At 46.3% G+C, this 13066-nt stretch overlaps 1 protein-coding gene across 1 annotated transcript in view; it reads left to right on the forward strand.

Moving 5' to 3' along the window:
• The first annotated feature begins 4609 nt into the window (after positions 1–4609).
• Positions 4610–13066, forward strand: part of ADAMTS2 (ADAM metallopeptidase with thrombospondin type 1 motif 2) — a 168119-nt gene continuing 159662 nt past the window's right edge. Inside the window, exons 1-2 of the mRNA XM_048960190.1 lie at positions 4610–4749; positions 5633–5994. Coding sequence (XP_048816147.1) covers positions 4662–4749; positions 5633–5994 — 450 coding nt within the window. The 5' untranslated portion in view covers positions 4610–4661. The remainder of the gene's footprint in view (positions 4750–5632; positions 5995–13066) is intronic.

The raw sequence follows: 13066 nt of genomic DNA on the forward strand, positions 1-13066 counted from the left end.
TCTTTCAGGAACTCTATGTTCTTCCTTCAATGTAGATCTCATAAACCGGGAAGGAACTGGTTAGTATCAAATGAGAATTCTTCAGGAGGGAAATCAAATGTCCCAGTACTAATTAGTTGAAATTAAGATCATTCAAATATTTATATAGGGAAAGCAAGTATTCTGGGAACATGCTGGGATAAATCACATGGCTGGAATATTAATAGCGAGGCAGCAAATCTGCACAGAAAGAATCAAGGTGAAAACATAGGGGAGGGACTGTACTTATTATCACAGGGTGTTCATCCCAGCAGTTAAATACAGGCAGTTATTGAAAGAAATGTTAACAATGAAATGTTATGAGTTACGATGACAGAGCAAATGTGAAGGGGAATTAAGATGGGACGTGTGCTGTGGGCCACAATGTCAGCACAGAGCGGCTCAACCAAATGCAGAAGAAACTGCTGGAAGCTGGAGCCAGCTACTAGTGCTGCTGTGCTCTGCCCCACACCTGGATGCACAGCGGTGTGTGTGGTTCAGCTGCACGGCCACAGTCAGGCAGGAGCTCTGGGCCACGTGCAGAAGAAATCTGCACCTGTGTTGTCAGTGAGCCTGAGAAGGCATCTGCAGCTTGTCCTGACGCGGCCAGATGTGCGGGGGGTCGTGGAGCTGGCTGAAGGTAAAATTCTGGAGGAGTGGGCAGAGGAGACGGCCCCTTTTGTATGGCCAGCCGGCATCTCCTGCTGGAGGCAGGATTTTGTGGTCATGTCAGCTCCTTTCTTGCTTCAAGAATCAAAATGTCTAGCCTTGGTGTCACTGCTTTAATTTAGTTTTTTTGTCACTTTATTTTTCTGGCACTATTTCTTTGGTGCCAGAAATAATCTTTTACCTTTCTTTAAAAAAAGAATGGAAATGAAATTATCAAAATTTGATAACTGTATTGTTACATTGGTCTTTTGAGTTCTTTGTGTGTGTGTGTGTGTGTGTGTGATATTTCATCTCATTACTGTGCTCAGGTAAAGGGGAACAAAGCCAGGACTGCTGCCGTTGTGGCTACTGCTCTGAAGCATCCACTGCTCCAACATCACACGTGCCTTTTTTGTGGGCAATATGTAACTCTGCCACGCAGTGGCAAAAGGGTTCAAACGTTGTAGAGCCTGGAAATGCCACCTGTGGAAGAAATGAACCGGCATGCTATTTTAACATTTCTTCTTTTTTATTAAGCTGTATAATTATGACGTAGACCAAAGTATGTGCATGAGATGAGGGCGAATGCAATGAACAATCTTCACTAGAAACAAAGCAGGCAATGCACAAGCCTTTTGCAGAATGGCATCGTTCTCCCACTAACGAGGTCAGAAATGAGAACTCCTTTTTGGGGAGCCTCTCATGTGAGACCTTGGGCTGGTTTGGATCACAGAGGCTGTGGAAGATTCCAGGCTACCTGCTCACATTGAGCTCCCCTCGCAGCCCAACTGAAGATTCTCCCTTGAAAACAGCAGGAGATGTTAGAAATGCCAGGCGTGAGGTGTAGTTATGTGTATGTGAGACACTTCCAGAGCAGCAGCTGGTGATGTATGCTCAGGATCTTTTCATTTTACCGAGCAAAACTAAATGTTGAGAAAAAACCTCCACAGAAAAGGCCTGACTGCAGTTTGTACGCGTGTGCCCAGGCTGGAACTGGGACTGATTGCACAAACCCAGAGCAGACAGAATCCGTAAATCCAAGTAAATATTCAGGCAGGCAGGCAGCGCTGAACTCTGTATTGTTTGAGTCACAGGGCTGTTCATGGCTCAGCTGGGTTGTTTAAAGCTGCTTTGGGAATGCCAGCATAAGCTGCTAGAAGCCCTTTCCTTCAGACTAGGTATTCATTCAGGACACAGCACATCATTTTTTCCTTTCTGCATGCCTGTATCCAGCAAAGGCAAATGTCTGTGTGACGGTAGTCACGTTTGGCAGCAGCAGATGTGTGCCCTCAGCTCCAACTGGCAGAGCGCAGCCTCGGTATCTCGGTCCTCTTCCCTTCATTCCAGGAAAATAAATATGATGTGACTCCATTCACACCAATTAATTGAGAGGTTTGTGAAGGATGAGTAATGCAGCAGTACATACATTTTGTGTTGAGTTTTCCTGGTTCATTCTGAAAAAATGTGAAGCATCCTGGCAAGGCCATTGCATGGAAACCCAGGCAGCAACCTCGATTGCCTGTCAAGAATTCTGAGCAATAGTTTAGAAAACAGAGAATGAGTTCTGAGGGGGCATTCCCTGAGCTACAGTGGTGTAAGAGCAGGGTGAGGGTTCAAGAACTGCTCTTCTCTTCTGCAATTTCACCCACTCATGCTCCATGGTGCCTGGCGAGGTTTGGATCTCCTCCTCTGGATCAAACTTGGATACATTTTTGTCTGGAAGGATAAGGGGCTCATTGCTGTGCCATGTGTGCATCCTCACTTGGTCTGAGTTGGCACTGTGAATCTATTGCATAAAATCCTGACTGGCAAAAGTCTCACAGACTTCAGTGAGGGACCAGGACTTGGTCCAGTGAGTTCAGTGGAAAAACAGTTCTTACTGACTGCAGATCTGGCCCCGTTGTTTGACACTTGTTCTCAGCTCAGGATTAAGAGAAAATTATAAAGAAGGTTGTAAAATAATTCCATCAGTAATTCCATCAGAGCTGCAGAGTTCTTGGTATCAGGATAGTAAGGGATGCACACAGCACTTGGTTTCTGTGTGGAAATAAACTACACGGAGGCATCACTGATTCTTTTTGTTTATATCATTACTTTGCAGTGCAGCTGTTATCCATATTAAAGCACATTTTCTAAACTCCAATTTTTTCAAGAACTAAAACCTATCTTAATTAGTGGAACTATTGGCTGGGTTGTATTTTTTTCTGTAATCTACCCCATCTCCTTAATTTTTTTTGTGGATGCATCATATAGAAACAGGAACTTTGATTTCAAATATATGGCCAATTCCTCTCCCTTTCAAGTTTATGAGCAGAAGTTATTTCAATTTGAGCAGGATGGGATGGATGGAACACAAAAAAGCCACATCATCAGCTTAAAATACAAGTCCAATAAAAATGAAGTTGGAAAGTTTCCAGCTGCGTACTGATGAAAGTCTATGAGATTTTAAGTAGGAGAAGCTGCTCAATATGGACTCGCAAAAGCAAAACAAAACAAAGAATGAGCCAACAGACAAACAAACCAAAAGGAAGAACTGGGAGAAGCCCAGCACAGCCAGCCACCCCAAACAGAGGTCATTTTAAAAGATAAAGGGATGTCTGAAAGTAATGCACAAATTGATCTACTCCATTATTCAGAATAATCTTTCCCTTTTTATCCTTAACCTAAAAAATGAGAAGATCGAACAGGAGCAGCGAACCAAGCAGGGAGGATGCCATGTGCTGCCATAGCTGCTCAGACCTGGGCTCCAGAAAACCCAGGCAATGGCACTGAGCAGCACGGGTCTTTTTCTCCTGTACCCTTCATTTGTGTTTGGAATACTGGGATTACAAGCATTAATTGGACCTGTAGTCGTATAAGAGGAGCAGAATAGCCAAGGATATCCAGGAAAATTTCTTGGCAGAGTACCAGATCCTGCAGCAAGCCACTGCATGCAAATGTGGAGGCTCTGGGAGAGGCAGATACCCTGCAAACTTGTGTGTGGTAGGGGAGGCCTGGGCTGGTGAGGACAGCAAGAGCACAGGAAGGGCTCTTGGGATTCTGCAAAGTTAAAGAATAAAATGATGAAAACAGCATGTGATCCTGATAATGTAGCAGCTGAGTAAATATATACATTATCTGAAAGGAATAAGCGGTATGGCATTTATCCTGGCCATATGGAAACAAATATAACTTGTTTTTTTCCATAAAGGCCACTCTTCATTATTTAATTATTTTTACAAATCTTCTTCTATATTGTATTTATAGTGTTCCTGAATGCTTCCAGAGCCTCTCTCTCCATTTTGCAGATATTTGAGATAAGATGGTAGGATGGCTTTGCAGCAAGTCATTTCAGCCTTCTGTGCAAACAGTCCAAATAATTTCCCCCTTGAAATTGCTACTTAGGGCAATTTATTCTCCAAGTGAGGACCCGTGACGCGGTTTCTCGGGCCGCCGGCACTTTTTCCAGCCGTTCCTCGCTTCCGACGGGTCCCCCCCCGCCTCCGGCTCAGCTCCCTCGGGGGTGCCCGAACCGCTCTTATCCCGGCTCCCGTTCCCACGTGAATTCATCGAGAGCGGCCCGCACCGGGCGGCACCGCAGCCCCGGCCCCCGCCCGCCGCCCCGGGGCACCCGCGAGCCCCGCACCCCGAGCCCCGAGGCGGGCGGAGCGGGGCGGCTCGGAGCCGCGGGGCCGGGCAGGGCGGGCAGTCCCCGCTCCCCTCGGGCCGGCTGCGCCGTGTGGCAGCTCCTCTGTCAATCAGCCTGACTTCACTCCCGCACGCCCTGTGCTTCCAGTATTATACCCCCGCCGCCTCCTGGTGTCTCTGCTTCGCTGCGAGCCGGGAGCGCGGCCGCCACTGCCGCTGCGGCTGCGGCTGGGCGAATGCGCGGGCGGCGGGGCGCGGGGCAGCGCTGAGCGGCGCGGAGAGGAGCGGAGCGGGGCCGCCTCCCTCCCTCCCGCCCCGGCTGTGGGCAGCCCCGGGGCCGCTCCCCGCCTCGGGCCGGCAGCGCCGCGATGGAGCCTCCCGCGGGGTTCGCTTGCGTCCTGCTCTGCTGCGCGCTCTGCCTGCCCGCCGCTGCCCCGCGGCGTCCCGGGCACAGAGGTAGGTGCGCGCCGGGTCCCGCTGCCGTCCGCTGCCTCCGGGCTCCTCGCTTCCCCCTGCCTCCGCCGGCCGGTGCCGGGCAGCCCGCCCGTCTCAAGTCGCGGCTGCGAGCCCCGCGGTTTGCCGCTCCTCTCGAACTTCTACGGGCGCTTTTGCCGGGTTTCCAGTTGCGAGCGGCGGGCGAGGACGAGGACCGGGATGGGGACGGATACGCGGACGGGGGCGCGGAGCGTCGTGCCCGCAGCTGTGCCGCAGCAGCCCCTGCCCGCCCTGCACGGGGCAAGGCTCGGTCCCGGAGTTCCCGGTGCGGGACGAAGCGCACGGCAGCTCGTCCGCCTGCTCCTCCTCTCGCCGCCTCGGCCGCCGCCGCCGTCCCAGAGTACCCGGGCGGCCGCCGGCACCGCTGCCGGTTGCTGCCCGCGGTGTCCCCGTCCCCAGCCGGCCCATCCCCTCCGTGCCGCGGGGATTTCGAGCGACACGCGGCCCTTACGGGCTTGCAGTCCGCGCGCCGGGTCCTTCCCCTGACCCCCGAGCGCTCCCGGCACGGCTCCGCGCCCTCTGAGCGTCTCCGCCCGGCCGGGAAGCCCCGCCGCTCTCCGGGGGCTGCGCTGCGGGTCTCGAGACTCCGCTGCGTGGCCGGGAGCGCGCGGTCCCGCGGGCAGGCGGGCTCGGGCAGCTGTCCGCTGCTTTGGGGAGCAACGGCAAGTTTGAATGAACTCTGCACGCTTCGTGCTTGCTGGCGAACCGAGTGCTTGTACAGGGCAGTGTCCGTTTGCCTTATGTAAGTGTCTGCTGTGCTAATGAATAATGGAATAAAAATCCAGCGGCATCAGGACGTGTTTAGGTCCAGTATCTCTCTCCTCTCGTATCTCTCCCTGCAAAGATCCCATTCTGAGGAATATAGAGGAGTACAGCCTTGTCATCCCCACCAGCACCGACTCAGAGGGCAGGTTCCTATCCCACCTGGTGTCCGGACCGCCAAGAGCACGCTTCAGGAGAGCTGCGGACGACTTGCAACGTGAAGCAGCAAATGAGCAAATATTTTATAATGTCACTGTTTTTGGAAGAGAGTTTCACTTCAGGTTGCGGCCAAACTCCAGGCTCGTGGCCCCTGGAGCAACAGTTGAATGGCAGGAGGACTCGGATGAGACTCGCATCGAACCTCTCTATGGGAATTGCCTCTATGTTGGGGATATCACTGATCTGCCAAATGCTTCAGTTGCTATCAGCAATTGCGATGGGTTGGTGAGTTACTCTTGTTATTATATCTAAGATAATTACATTAATTTTCTAAGTATAAAATGTGTGGACTGCCATAAACTCACACCTCATATGGTAACTGTGAATGCAAATTAACTAATGTTCCCTTGTGTGGGAATAGCTGCGCTGCACCAGGCACTGCTGTACAGACAGCAGCACTGGAAGTTGGAGCACATGCTCTGCAGTAGCTGCTCAGTAACAGAGCAGCCGAAGCCAAGATTTATGTTGATTTGTGGTAAAGTTACTTGAGGCACCTGACACCTTGGCAACAGGATGAAATGTCATGTTCTGGAAATCCTCCTCGGCTTTTCACTTCCAGTCTGCTTAGGGAAATTTTAGAAGACTTGATCCTGAATAATGGGCTGGACTGCCCTGTAAACAAATTTCATAGGTAAGGTGCGTTTCTGCCCTGGAAAAGTTCAATTTATTCAGTCTTTTTTCATAGATTGTTCGCTCAGTGAGTTTTATTGCCTCATCAAGTGATTGATGGAAAGTCTCTAAAGAGTCTGAGTTCCACAAGTGAAGCAGCTCTCTGTGATTCATTCTGCAAGGCTGTGTGTTTTAAAACTTGCTGCAGCTTTCAGTTCTGGAGTGCTTGTTTAGCAGTCAAATGATAACTGCTTGTACCTGACATCCTTAACCATTACTATCACTTGAACAGTAATTACTGCGCAGAAATTCGTTAACTGAGAAAAAGGCTATGTTTTTGATAATGAACTGCTAATCTAGCCAATATTTTCTTGCCATATCCTTTAGCATTTGTAATTTTGAGATTACTGTATTTTAATGCATTCTATTCCCTGCATTAAAAAAAAAGCTAGTATGAGTCAGTTGTGTTTCTGTTTATTTAATCATAGAAAATCACTCGCTTGCTGTGCCAAGATGATAACATGCATGGGGATAGTATGTTGGCTATCTGAGAATGGAAAGGAGTCAAATACTTTTGCCTTGACTCTTTCCTTTCCTGTCGTTTCTCCTAGCTGCATGCATTCCAGCTTGGAAAAGCAGCTTTCAGTGTTCTGTTTGCTGTGCACAGCTGTCCAAGGGCAAGAGGAACACCAGTGTTGTGCAAGAAGAGCAATTTAAAAGCAGAACATGACCCTGGAGGCCTGCCTCTCATAGGAAGCAGGAGTGCTTTGGTATCCCTGTACCTAGCACGCATCACTTTGTCTAGGGCAAATTTTTCTTGCCCGGGGCACTGCAGCACTGGGGCGGAGCCTCGTTGCACAGCTTGAATCCACAACCTGTGTGCATGGGTCCAGTATTCTTGGTTGCGTTGTCCATTATAAGAATCAGGAGAAGATTTGGTCTGGTGTGGGAGCACGTTTGTTGTTGCCCACGTCCTTGAAGCCATACTGCAGCATTACCTCAGTATCTTTAAGCATCTGGCTTTAATGATTTCCTTGAGATTGTGCACTAAATCTGTTTGGAACAACAAATTGAACTCTGATCCCTTGGGTCCTATGTTCCATCTCTACCCATTCCATCCTAAGTTTCTCTCTTTCTTTTTTTGGGGGGGGGGGAGTTTAAAACAGGTATCATTAGAATTATTGAAACTCCAAGAAATGATACTAGCGATTCCCCAGCACTCACCGGCCAAGAACTGAAGCTGAGTGCACTTACTTCTCTCAGTTTACTTTTTCATTTGTTGTGTTTGCAAAGTATATTAAAGAGTCTCTTGAACAATATGTTGTTGACAGAACATCCTTAAGGCCCACTGGGCTGTATGTTGCTCTCAGATTTACTGGGATTTTGAATGGGAATGAACTCATCAAGAAGGTTATTCTCACTTGGTTTTGTGTCCATTTTGCTTCACATCTTGTTTATCTCAGTGAAGAGATTCAGCAGACTCGTGCATTTTCCTTCAGCTGCCCATTGGTGTACATCCCGTGGCCGAAGTTCTTAACACACCGCTTCTATTTGCAGCTCCTTCCCAGGGATGGTGCTTTCTGACAACTGATTGTCAACTGACAAGTGCTAGAGTTGTTTGTTGCAAACTTGTTTCCACCAATGCCTTGAAATGCCTGCTATTGAAGGTGCTTTGACGTCTGCTTGTGCTTTTGGTGGCCTTCCAGCTTTTGCAATTGGATACGAAGGTGGAAATAATATTTGAATTAAATTTCAAAGTTTGATCTTTACATTGCAAAATTTGTTGACTGAATTTAGTTCAAGTAAGTGAATGCATCTGCCATCTTGCCAACTTCTGATGTTATTTCCTCAGAACATCCCCTTTGGTTTGCACTTAACTGCCAAATGTGTCTTATTTTCCAATTATTGTCTGAGAGGAGTCTGTCTGGTGTTGCTGGTGTTGCCAAAATGAGAGGCTGTTGGAATGGAGTTATATGTAAATAGTAGATCTGTGAACAGATTTTTGAACTTTACTATAAATGGCAAAGGTTTTTAATCTGCACCGGTTTGAAGAAATTAAAAGGTACAGAAAATACGTATGCAGAATTATCTGCTGCTCTGACTGAGGAGATGCACATGTAGTTTGGGGCCTCTTCGTTCTCTGTAACAGAAATCAATGACAAAACTATTTCTGCTGACTTAAAAATCCAATCAGAGACAGTTGAAGAGAACTTAAGTATGCAGTCTAGGTGTTTTCAGAGTTCAGATGGATCTTTACAGATCACTGGAAAGTTAAAACTAATCAATAGTTTTTTTGATGTGAGCTTTATCATACAAACTTTTTATGAAGGCCTTAAGATACAAACAATGGACAATGTGGTGTCACCTCGATTGGTGTGGTGGAACTCAAAGTAATCTTCATCTAAGTGGGCAAAACCAACATGGGTGTGTGTGTGTGGCCTGTCAGACACTGCGGCAGACAGTGTGCTGTGAGGATGGCCTTGGGCCTTGGCCAGGTCCTTACTGGGACACGTTTGGAGATGAGGGAGCAGGCTGACCTTGGGACAGTGGAAATGCCGTGAAATAAGTGAAGTCCTTCCTTTAACCCCAGCAGGCGAGCCAACAGCTGGGGACAAACTCTTTCTGCATCTGGGTTTCTTATTTTAGTAAATACCCATGCAGTGCTTGAAGCAGACGTGCACTACTTGGTTGTGAAATGTAAGAGGCATAAACTCTCTCCCAATTTCCTCATAACGTTCGTGGTTTGTGAGGCAGAACATGTGCTTAAGCACAGGCAAATGCAGGAGGATCACAGTATGTGCAACGTAGTGGTGTGGGTAATGAGCATATAATTGCCTTAAGCCTCGTAATCAAATTTATTGTCAAATTTATAGGGGCTTCTAAAAGCCTGAGGATCACAGCTTTGCGTTGGGGAGTCAGCACAATCTCACAGTCTGAGGCAACTAGAGGAATATCAGCTCCAGTATGGGAATATGATTGTTAGCTTTGCTTCATTAGTGTAATTCTAATAATTCTTATAATCAGTATAAAACACAAAAATGAAAACATCAGCTGTTTAAAGACTCCATTTACATTGCCATTAAAATGGGAAGTTATTAGAAATGCATTTATAGAAAGTAAGCTTTCAAGGACGTTTATGGCTGTGAGTTTTCTTACTGAACTACAAGCATTAGATTTCATGTGTTCTGTTTTGGGGTACCAAGCCACAGCTGACTTACTATTGTAACTGACATAAGTATTTCTTCTTATGGGACGAAATAGGCAGGGTTTGCCTTACAGCATTTCAGTCTCTCCTGGATGCTGCAATAACTGTTTGAGAGAAGCCTGTTCGCTGGCTGCTTGCCCAGATGCTATTTCTTCTAGAAACGCTTGGGAAGCCAGCAATACTTTTGAGATTGTTGCCCAAAACTAATTGTAGCTGTAGTACTGAGCTGACCTGGGTGGGTTCCTGGCGATGCGTTCCCTTCACTGAACAGTCATGAATCTCCAGGAACTGGCTGGCGCTTTGGCTGTTGTTAACTTAAGTGAATGTCTATCAATTGTCCCAAGACATTATCTGTGTTATTAGTGTTTGATTTCCTGCTTTAAAATCAACTGGTTGAAATATATTTATTTTGTCTCCTCTTTCACTATTCACATGGCCTAATTTTAGACACGTAATGTAAGTTATAAATGTGGAAGCCCATATCCCAGATGCATTCAAACAGCTTTCCCAAGAGCAATTCAGACTACCCATGTGAAATGCCCACCTTTTCCCTCCTGGGATAATATTCCCTCTGTCCTTCTACTGTGTTCCCTGCACTCCTGAAGACGCTTAAACACACTGTGAAATCTGCCCTTGTTCAGTATAACCCTGCTTAACTTTGAGCATCTGCTTGGGCTCTTTGAAGTCAGTGAGCTTTAAGGTCGTATTCTTAAACACCTTCCAGATAGAGGTGCCTTCCTGAAACTGCCCACAGGGTTGACGATGGGTCAAACTCATCTTATCTGGATCCCACAACTCATCTGGGCAAAATGGTGAAGGATCTGCTCACAATGAATACAACAGAGAAGACAAACGTGCTTATATAACTGTTATTTTTCCATTTGGACATCCATCTCCTGCTTTCATATGGCTTTACAATTTAGTTTTGCTTCTGCTTTATCTGGTTTTTGGATTTCACTGGCTTGTGATGGAGCAGAAAAGCAGAACTCAAGGTAGCACAGTATTGTCTTCAAAGTCTGCTCAGGTCCAATACCTGATGGCTAAAACAGATGCCTGCTGCAAATAATTCCACTAATTCTTTTTGTACTGTAAGTTCTTAGCATTTATATTGTGATTGTGTTGCATACATTTTTAGTGGGTTAAAACTTGGCGTGGGTGATCTCTTCATCTGGGGGCTTTCCCTTAAAATTAAGAAAAAAAGGCAAGCCACAGTTGCCCTCTCTTTTTGTGTGCAGTGGCAAACACCTGTGGGCCTTTCGCTTTTGCGACAAGCGACACTCTGATACAAGGAGAGCAGAAATGCAAATAATTCCTTCCCCTGCAGATGATTGGAGTGAGACCTCTATTAACACATATGGTCTTCCCAATTCATTTGGCTTCTCCACCTGTTTAAGCCAAGCACGGATGTCAGTTTGGAGCAGAATGAGAGTCTGCATATCGCTGTTCATACAGATTGCATGAAAGACCTGCATCACCTGACACAAAGCAGTGGAGCTATTTCAGTCCCTAATACTCAAGAATGTCCAGATATTTTCACAAGGCAAAAACTTTAGTTCATAATCCATCCTCTGGGTTCATGTCCCCAGCTAGCACCAATTAGTCAGCCCTTTCTGCTTTGTAAATTGCAGAGACTTTTCCTTGTAAGAATTATAGCCTGAAACACAGAGAATGTAAACACTATGATTCAGCCTCTAACTGGAGTAAATTATCCTCATTTTGCTCTCTTCAGAAGAGAATCTCTCACCAGCAAGTACTATTTTTTTTTCTTTGCATCTTCTGCACATGGAATACCTCACTTACATTTATCTGAGAGCAGGGTAATTTCTGACATCGCAGAGGCAGACAGAAAATCCTCAGGCAATCTTACCTGTATTTCTGTGGTATGCTATGGGCCTGTGGATGATACACAGGTATTTCTTTATGTCTGATTTGACCTTGGATTGTCCTCTCTGTGGGAATACCTCAGCTGAGCTCTCTTTGACCACACAAGCTCTAGTTTTCCAATCTGAGTATTAAACAGTGCGCACCCAACAGCATGTGCCTAATGGCTCCTTCTACTTTCCATCTCCAAAGACCCAAATATAGTAACTAATTTTGAGAAGGTCATAATTACTTTCTGGCATAAAGAGAATGTCTGTTTTGAGAAGTCTGTCCCTGCTCAGCTTTCAGAGGTGTGTCCTTCAAGCAGGCTGTTAGATGTCCTAGTGCCACCTCACTGCTTCCTCGTGGCGTGGAAAGGTGTTCCAATGAATTTAGCAGTACGGATTTCTTCCAGTAGCAAGACATTCCCACACTGGAATGATATATACACCTTTTGCTACAGGAAGTTGAAAATGCATGTTTGGATCAACCACAAAACCAGCAGTTACGTGGAGCAGGACCTCTCCTGCACGGAGCACACAGATGTTCTATTTGACCCATTTCTGAGCACTTCTTATTTACAGTGGCTGTTGCTTTGTAAGCAGGTCATGCCATTACTTAATTGCACATTCAGCCAGGACATTTCTCATACCGGGTCTGATTAAAACAGAGAATCAGGGAGCAGTTCTTCAGTCTCCTGTAGGAAGGTGCACAAAATTGCATTCTGTTGTTTTTCCCCTGGGAAGAGCTTTGCTGTGCACATCCTCTTTTTCGGATCGCCGTCTCCTTTTATTGCTTTCGTTCTTCCGAGGTTTCAATAAGTTCCTTAACACATCACATCTGGTTTCTTTAGCCCCTTTATCTGTGTGTGTGCTTTAAATTCATCTTTATTTGCAGACTTTTGACACAGCGGGTTCCAGTTTTAATGGTCTGCAAAGTGAAAGGCCTACATTTCACACGCTATTTTCAGCTCTGTTCCATTAAACGGTAACACTGAAAAGAAGAGCATCCTCCTCAAGTGCTGAAGAGAGTGTTGCTTCCTCATCCCTAAGTCCCAGCCTCTGCTATAGATCTTCTGAGTTATTCCCAGATCTCAAAATGGGGGGTACTTTCCTCAAACCTGAAGTTCTTGGAGTCACAGATGTGAATTTCACCATTATTTTTTAAACTTTTTCATCTGAGGGTCTGTTTTCTATTTAAAACAAGTGCTGTAAGGAGGAGTTTTTCTCAAGGGAGAAGGAAAGGAACACAGGAAAATCAGTCGTATTTCTTGAATTCTCAGAATCCACCAGCCCAGTGAAAATCAGCCTGGATGTACGCTTAGTGCCCCAGCTCTGTCACTGCTGATCAGCATTTGCTTCACATCTATATTCTTTCTTACTATCTTAGTTTAGGTAGGATTTTACAGGGTTTTTTTTTTTTTTCCTTTATTTTTTGCTGTGTTTGTCACCTCTTTCTTCAAAGTAAATGAATAATGGTAATTCTTCATGTGTACATCTCTCCATGGGCAGCTCAAAGGCTGAATCTGCTATGGGTCGGTGATACTTTCTGAATCTTATGCCTTGAAAGTACAGCATTATCATTTTTTCCATTACTGTGGTGAGCTGTGAGCCACTTTAACCC

The sequence above is a fragment of the Lagopus muta genome, chromosome 14 (genome assembly GCF_023343835.1).
Source record: "Lagopus muta isolate bLagMut1 chromosome 14, bLagMut1 primary, whole genome shotgun sequence".
Taxonomy (NCBI): domain Eukaryota; kingdom Metazoa; phylum Chordata; class Aves; order Galliformes; family Phasianidae; genus Lagopus; species Lagopus muta.